The 8,791-nt window shown below is 35.4% G+C and overlaps 1 protein-coding gene across 1 annotated transcript; it reads right to left on the bottom strand.

Annotated features, from left to right (window-relative positions):
• Positions 1 to 5,202: 5,202 nt before the first annotated feature.
• LOC113339565 lies at positions 5,203 to 7,424 on the bottom strand. Its single transcript, XM_026584812.1, has 6 exons — positions 7,287 to 7,424; positions 7,113 to 7,199; positions 6,537 to 6,692; positions 6,383 to 6,436; positions 5,699 to 5,851; positions 5,203 to 5,583 (listed from the first exon to the last, which is right to left on the bottom strand). Exons 1-6 carry the CDS (start codon positions 7,422 to 7,424, stop codon positions 5,203 to 5,205), a joined length of 969 nt encoding a protein of 322 aa, XP_026440597.1.
• Positions 7,425 to 8,791: the final 1,367 nt, after the last annotated feature.

Below are 8,791 nucleotides of genomic sequence, written 5' to 3'. Positions count from 1 at the left end.
AACCCAAGTCGCGTATTATGTGGCATTCCCGGATTATTTGCGAACCGTTCACGAATTTTACGTATCCCGAATGATACGTCCGCTTAATTCGCCATAAATTCTTTAGCTTTTACTTTTCAAAGACTCCACTTTTTGGGCTTTACTGCCTCCCGAACATACACGACCGAATATTAAAAGTGTTGTAATTTTTATGAAACAAAAACGACTGAAGAGATTTGAAGGTGAAGGTGAGAGAGATCTCAAACTCACTAACCAAGCATCTAAACCACCATACGACGTCCTCTTGGATAACTAATGTTGTATATATTATTAATATCATCATATTAAGTTTATTTTTTCTTTAAATAACTCACACATATGCATAAAAATTGGTCTTTGACCTTATAAATACAAATTATTTGTTATATATAGATACCGAATTTTCAGAGCCGAACTCACATTTATAAATCGAATTATACACGTACGTATGCCGTTCCGAATTACTGACGAATCACGTCCCGTTGACCGAATTTTGGACCGAATCTGGATTTTACAAAACCGTATAATACTCGTACGTTTGCCGTTCCGTACGTTTGCCGAATCCCGAATTGCTTACTAGGCTCTCTTTCTTATTCTTCTTCTTCATTTTCATTCTTCTTCTTTATTCTCTTTCTTCTTCGTTTCTTCTCTGTTTCATCCTCTGGTAGAGATTCGAGATCGTGAGAGTTATGGAAGGATCAAGAAGTGACTATCTCTAGTGATGTTGATATTAATTTGTTATGAGAGAAAGAATAAACGACACCTACAGAGAATCAGAAAGTTAGGGTTTCATTTGATGTTGAGCTGTTTGGAGTCAGATGAGTTGTAGGGCTAGTGATAGACGAGAAATAGAAGGGGTTGTTGTTGAATGGATGATGAGAAGCTATCCTGATGGAGAATCATTATACCAGGATTCTTAGGGTTTCGTGGAATTGTTCAGAGAAGAGACAGAAGTTGATATTGAGAGTATGGAGGATTCATTTGAGATGGGTTTTGACTAATTAAGTGAATTAGGGTTTGTATGGAAAGTCAGGGAAGATGAAATTAAGAGTTTAGAAGTCTGATATTGAAGATGGGTTTGTTTCAAATAAAGAGTTAAAGATTGGTTTTGAAGCTGAGATCGATTAGAGCTCATGACTGAAGTTGTAGACAGAATTGGGGTTTGATTATGATTATAAGAAGGTGATGGAATTATTATGGGTATTGAACTGGTTGGTGCTGAAGCAAAATTTATCTGAGGTAATTGTTTCTCTGAGTTGATTTCTGTATAGTCATTCAATTTCATTACTCATGTATCTGCGATTGATAGTGGATTTGTAAGAGTGATATTAAGAGTTAATATGAATGGGAAGTTGAGATTTGAAACTGGTTTTGATGTGAACCAGCTGGAAGAGGAAAGGAGGCATAATTAGTGGATTATGAATGATTGTTGTTTGAGTGGAATTGATGTGTTTGTATGATAAGAATGTTTACAAAGATAAGAACTTTTAATGAAATTGAAATGAGGTTAAGGCAAGGTTGTCTGACTTTGAGTTGCAGATGGAGTTAGAGTTAAACTGGTTGTGAGGTTGAACTGAACTTAGTGTTGGCTGTGTAGTTGTTATTACAGAACTGAAATTGTAGGTTATGTATGTCTTGAAGACATGTATCTTGAGACATTTTTTACAGTTGTCTTGAAGCCTTGGACTATGTTTATCGTGCATAATGAAGTCACTGTCCTTAAGAGCAAAGGATGCTACGCTATGCGAACAAGAGCAGATCGAGGCATGATATAGTCACTGTCCTTAAGAATAGATTTCTCCCCTCAAGGTGCAAGCGGTTTAACGACATCTATTCTCCAGGATTCAACGATCTCAATCCGGTAAGATTGCACTCTCGATACTGGATTCCTATGAACAACATGAAATCAGATTGCGGCAAAGCACAATGTTTATGCACAGTAAGCATAAACATAAGACACTGCGGTATTGATATTGAAGAAATAAGAGAGACAGTTTTCATCTCTTGGACAGTCAATTAGTCTATGTATATATAGAGATTGAACAGACACATGACCATCAAATTGTAACATTTGTATGGATGTGTTTCATGGCATGAAACCCTTAAACCATCCCTTCATGGGTATGTGTCTGTTGACATTAGTGTCAACAAGCCAACACAACTCTTCACCAATTTTACCTATTTGATATGGCTGTTGGGACTAGCGTCCATGCAACCACTTGAAGTTGGTTACTGTAACTAACTTAATAGGTGATGTATTTTGAAACACATCAATATAAACTCCAACAGAAGGAAGTCGATAGGATTTTGACTTCGCTTTATTTATCTATCTGTAATTGTTTTTTCTTCTGGAACCGGGACACATGGTCAACTATTTTTTTAATTTATTACTGGGGCTAGGTACATTTTTTTTGTTGTTGAAAGCATAGGGCTAGATACCTATGTCCTAGGTTAGGAATATCGTAGTATATAAAAAAAAAGGTCAGGAATATCGTACAAACTATCAACTGATTTTGGTCTAACGAAGGAAAATTCCATTAGATTCCCGTCTGTGTCTATGATGATTGTCTCCTGTCTAAGTTCTTGGACCAATGTGTTGGCCGAACCGTGTGGACACGAGTTTACTCCAATAAGGATCCCTAAACATGCTACTGATATTCATGGCCATGGCAGCATGGGAAAGAATCACACACGATTTTGTGTGTGCATGATCTATGCATGCCGAATGTTTTCATGTGATCTTTCACTTTATAGGGTTTACTTTCTTCCTTACTTATCCTCCTATATAATCTGTATATTCTCTCTTTCTATATATATATATATATATATAGTAGAGTATTTATACTCTCCTTCACCCATGAATAATTACATTTATGCTACGACATTGGATGCGGATATGTCAACGTTTTGCTCACCTCTTTCTCGCTGTAGGTGGAATATCGAGTACTACATTTTAAAGAAACCTTCAATAAGTTTGTACTTTGTTTTTTGTTTTTTTTGCATGAATTGGTCGAATGATTCTTGCAAAAGACATCATGGATTAATTAATTGGATGATAAAAAGAACCATCAAATTAGTTACTAGAGGATGGATTATATCTGATGAATATAAATGTATATAAAGAGCTCATGAACTGATGAACATGCATAAGAATAGCTAAAATATGATTGCTGGAGGCTGTAGCTCGTCAATTCGAAGCCACATAAAGCGAGTACAAAACTGATTTCCTTCATGTTTCTACTTCTGTAGACAGGGATGCAAAGAATAAATTGAATTCCATGAACCAAAAGCTGATGGACATAGAGAGACAATTGGAAACTGTTGAAAAACAAGTAAGGAAGGCTTCTTATAATTGACAAGGCTTCATCATATGCGTTTTGTTTATCTGTTCTAAATAAAGCGGTTTAATTTTGAAAACATATAGTCGCTTAAGATGGAGTAAATCTCTTCAAGTGGAGTTTTAATGGCCCAAGACTTTTTAAGGGTGATAGGAATGTCTACCCTATAATTATAAGGGGTGTCCTAAAGTGTGGGAAAGACTAACCTACCCTTCACCTATATATATATAATCACCTCCTCCCATAACCATCACTCATATATATATAACCACCTCCTCCCATCACCGTCGCCGCGCACCACCACCACCGACCACATCAAATCACCACCACCGCCACCTCTATATATAGCTTAATTTAAATCATTAACAAAACAAAATCAAAATTATAACAAAGCCATTACTTTTCATTCATTTTTCGTTGAGAAAATGAGAAGTAATCATCAAAATGGGTTGAAAATGGAAGTTACAGAGAGAAGTTCGGCTAGTAATTATGTGAAAAAATTTGTCGAACTAGCCGATCTCAACTTTAATGGAGGTTTTTGTTTTCAGAGAAAAATTCGATTAGGACGAAAAAAAATGTCCAAGCCGAACTTATAGTTCGGTTACATTGCAATTTTTTTCTCCTAACCGAACTTTTCTCCGAAAAACCTGCATATTGAGTTCGGTTACGTCGCAACTTTTTTCCTAGACGAACTCCTAGTTCGGTTACGCCGTAATTTTCTTCTCCTAACCGAATTTTTCTCTGAAAGAAAAAACTTTATTAAAGTTGAGTTCGGCTACCTGTGTTTTCAGGAATATTAGCCGAACTACACTTACAGATGAGTTCAGCCACCTGTTCTTCAGATGTCGTAGCCGAACTTTTTTAACCAAACCCAAATCAATTTGTAAATTGTTCATTTTTAGGAATGTTTTGGCCAATTCAAGCACCGTTAACTAAATTTGAAGTGCTGAATACCCAAAACATCATATTCTTGTTGTGGCTCTTATAGAAAAAGATCTTAACTTTTTTTCTTCCAAAACCCTCATCTTCATCTTCTTCTTCTCCCTCTCAATAATTCTTCTTTTGAAAAAAATCAACTTATTAATTTAATCTCACTAATAATTAATTAACTCACTAATCATTACACTAATTTAATTACCAAGGACAAATTTGGTACTAAAAAAGAACTTAGATAAGGGGTGATTCATTATTACTTCTAATATCCACCCAAAAAATAAAGAGTAGTCTCCCACCATTTTTGAGTAGTCCCCAAAAAACGGTTCTTTTATTATGCAATTTGTGCACATCTCTTTGCTGTGCGGAGACCCAACAACTCCTTTTCTTTGGTTGCTCGTATGCTCTTTTTGGCTTGGGTTGGAAGCATCTTTGACCTTCAGTTGAATGCATAAAGTGAATAAGCTGTTTTATTTAACAAAAGCTCGCAGGTGAATATCTACTATGGGTGGCAGTAATCAATTGTTTTTGGTTAATCTGGTGGGTTAGAAATCAGTTGAGATAGCAACTGGAGATTACGACCCTTCAACAAGCTCAGGTTGATGATAGGAAAAATTGGTAAATATGCAGTCATCATTTGTAGGACTCTAAACTCACTTAACTTTACTTAACATAAGAACTGTTTCAACGGCACATAAACTTAACCAAGACAAAATAGTTGTACTGCTAATATATGTCCCGTAAGAATAACATCTTAACCAAGACATAGTCCGGCATTTATTTAGAAGAATAAGCTAATCCAATTCAACGGAATATGAAATCCACAACCAAGTTTTACTCATCAAATACAATACGTGTAAGAAATAGAAAGTAACGACTACTAGAAAATCTTGGCTAAACTAAAATAGGGCAACTACTGACAATTATAGCTAAAGCCAGGGCCTCCATAGAAAAAGCCATAACCTTGCAGATGTTGGTGGTGATCAACAGACAAACCATAGCAATTTGGATTTGTTTGATACACTACAACAGTCTTAGGGTCTCTAGCTATATTATTTCCATCGATTACTTTAACTTGAGAAAAATAACTTGATACTCCAAATTTTCCTTCCGATGGTAAATGACCACTGCCCATTTGAGTAGCAGTATGTCTTCCTTGATTTCTTGTGTTGAAGATCAAACCACCAATGTGTACTGCGGTACCTTTTATTGATAATTGCTTGAAAAGAGATGGCGGATAGTATCCCACCTCAGACCCTTGATATTGTACCCACCAGTTTCCGGTGGATTGGTCCTACAAAATAAATTATTTTTTATTTAATTTGCGAAGTTAAAAAAATTATTACAAAATTACTCTTTTTATTTAATTTACGAAGTAAAATAACATCAAGAGAAAGCTAGTCGTTTACCTGGAATATACTGAAGGTGGCATCGTATTGGGTGCCCTGAAAAACGGATCCGGCTATTGGATTGAAAGTGATACCAGGGTAAATAACCGAGGAAGTCTGCACAAAGCCTGTGCACTTGAGGTCATAACAACCCGTACTTTTGGAGTTGTCGGCCTAAAAGATAAAAGAATGAATCCATATTATTATTATTTTTTTGAAAAATAGACCTGTACGTCTGAGTGGAAGATATTTTTCAGGGATTCGTATCATGTGAGGCGGATATTGAGACCATCTCTATAATTCTCAATCTCAATGATAATTCAGAAAAAAAATTCCAAAGATTGTTGAACTACTCAAAACAATATATCAACGTGAGGGATCGCCTAAAAGTGACTGTTGATTTTATATGAATGTATATTATTCAACTTTCATTTTATAAGGAAATGCTATTCACCTCTTTAATCTCCACCTCCTTACTCTTCTCCCTCCGATCTATACCACACATTTAGGATTTGAATTACATTCAGGTATAAATGGGGTTCACCATTTCCCATATGTGGGGTTTAAATTGGAGGGAGCAAGAATAGGGAGGTGGAAAATAGGGAATTGAATAGCACCACTGCATGTTATATATTATTTTTCGTAAAATATAGGTAACACTATCACATATTACATGTAAAGAGATAAAATTTCAGTATTACTTACCGTCCAAAACACGAAAAACCTGGCTTCATTATCACCATACAATGCTGAATTGACCTAGTAAAAAGAATTATAATGTTATGGCACATTACAAAAGTTATATCATAGTTACTCACAAAAGAAAAATATTTACATTATCTTTGGATCCAAAACTTACCTGCCATCCCACATTAATAGATTCTCCACCGTCATCACCCGCTGCAACCGAAACTATTGATGCACTATATTCCCCTGGTTCAGTCACTGGTTTCCAAATATTTATTTTGGCTTGTGCACCTCGAAAACCGTCGCCTTGGAGAATAATCTTTGCTTGCTATAACGTGATGGATTTCAAATTTAATTATACCCCGTATGTATATCAAAATATTATAGGAGAAAGAAAAGTATATACACAAATATTTTACCTCGTAAGGGTTTGTAGTCTCTTGGTTTCTCCTTCGATAGACATGCCCCTTGTCTAAAAAATAGTTTTGCCCATGTATGGGTTCTGAATTGTAATTATCTCTAGACCTTATTATAGGAATACTTCCTTCTGGACATGTTCCATGCTTGTGTCAAGATTGTGCAAGATTCAGTGTCCCCAAGTTATTTGAATCCATTCCTTTGGGGTATGAAGTTGGCCTCATCTGACTCGTGACAAGAATATGTAGCAAATTTCGTAAGTTACAAATATATATGATCAACACCAATATATATATAAAGAAATAATTACATTATTACATAAGAACTATACCTGGATTGTTTGATTCTGGAGCAAAGGATTATTGAGAGAAGGCTGTTTGTATACATCATAACAGTCAACGATTTCATCATTGTCACCCTACACGTTATAAATCAATGAAACTATAAGAACACGTCTCAAAATATGATAAATTAGTATTAATATACATAAAAGATTAGAAATAACCTTTAGGGTTTTGAGTATCGCTTTGTTGGATGCTTTTGCGATTGTTCTTCCTTCAACTGATTCATGAATAACGACTACCAGAATGAGAAAAGCCAATAGTAAACGTAAACTACGAGATACATCGATAAGCTTTGCCATTAAAATTAGTAGACTTTTGATCTTTTCTTACGAGAGAGTTTTTTTATCTCAAATCAAGAGAGGCGATGAAGAATATTGAATAGCATTACTAGTTTATATTACATATACATTATAAACTTTCCCTAAGTTTGACATTCAAATCCAATTCAAAAGATAGCACTGGTACTACATTAATGTAAACTTTCTTTATGTTTGACATAAACTTCCCAAAGATAACATTGGTAATTGGCTCCAGATCCTCTCTGAGCCCTCTGTCTGTTCCAACCAACCACTGATCGCCTTGCGTTTCTTAATTTGGTAGACTTTTTATGAGAAAAAAAGGAAAATATCCATGCATTCCTTAATTAGATAAGTATCTCTAAGAACACGTCTCAAAAATAAAAAAGGAAAATATCCATTCATTCCTTAGTTAGATAATTATCTCTAAGAAATTATGAGAACACGTATTAAGGCATTGGCGGTGGTGCCATGGAAAGGTTCTATGAAATCTAATCGAGAAGGTACGAACTTGAACTTCGTGTGTTTTTCGATCGGAAACAGAAATGGCCATCCTCCAAATATAACCTAACTTACAAATTCACATCCGTGGGCTCTGAAGTAACTAGGGTAGATTATCAAACCCAAAGTATTGTATGTGCACGAGCTTTCGCAACATGGGCAGCCGTCAGTCCTTTTCGGTTTAGGGAGGCCGGCGAAAGTGACCATGCTGATATCTTTATTGGCTTTCGTAGAGGGAATCATGGTGATGGTTACCCTTTTGATGGACGATTCAAAGTATTGGCTCATGCTTTTGCACCAGAATTGGGGTACTGGTCCAACAATTTCATGAAATGGTGATGGTTACTTTGCACCACGAAGTCACGTGCTTCACGTGCCATGTGCCGTGCTGTGTCAACGATTCAAACATGTTGTGCCGTGTTGTGCTTTACTAGTCAAAAGCTAGGCACATCACAACCCACGGGCACAACACACGAATAAACGTGTCGTGCTGGCACACGTGCTATAAACAATTTGAAATCACTCAATGTATACATTAAGTCGGACATTATCACGAGAATTTAAATAGACAACATATCATTTGAAATTATTTCAAGTAAAATTAACAAGTTTATTCAATAAAAAGAAATAGCCCATCAAATGTAAAATTGGATTATTGTCATGTAGGTTAATGTTCTAGTCAAATATAGGTGACGACATTATAACAACGATATTGAAATATATATTTTCCAAACATTAAGGTATTATATGTGTGGTTATAAATAAGTCAACATAAAATGTCAAAAATTAGCAAGAATAGTGGCTTTTTTATGAAATATACAAAAAAATATGATGTATTATGCCTTGTCATATGGTGTATTTGTGCATGC

The sequence above is a fragment of the Papaver somniferum genome, unplaced genomic scaffold (assembly GCF_003573695.1).
Source record: "Papaver somniferum cultivar HN1 unplaced genomic scaffold, ASM357369v1 unplaced-scaffold_21, whole genome shotgun sequence".
NCBI lineage: Eukaryota > Viridiplantae > Streptophyta > Magnoliopsida > Ranunculales > Papaveraceae > Papaver > Papaver somniferum.
Note: the sequence above shows the minus strand (reverse complement) of the source record. Positions and strands in the feature narration are given on the sequence as shown.

What these genes read in the sequence shown, in the direction of transcription:
- LOC113339565 (XM_026584812.1), bottom strand. Translation starts at nt 7,424, where the DNA reads ATGGCAAAGCTTATCGATGTATCTCGTAGTTTACGTTTACTATTGGCT. An exon ending in TCCAGAATCAAACAATCCAG is followed by an intron (nt 6,693 to 7,112) that starts GTATAGTTCTTA and finishes ATCACGTTATAG; the next exon opens with CAAGCAAAGATTATTCTCCA. An exon ending in CTATTAATGTGGGATGGCAG is followed by an intron (nt 6,437 to 6,536) that starts GTAAGTTTTGGA and finishes TCTTTTTACTAG; the next exon opens with GTCAATTCAGCATTGTATGG.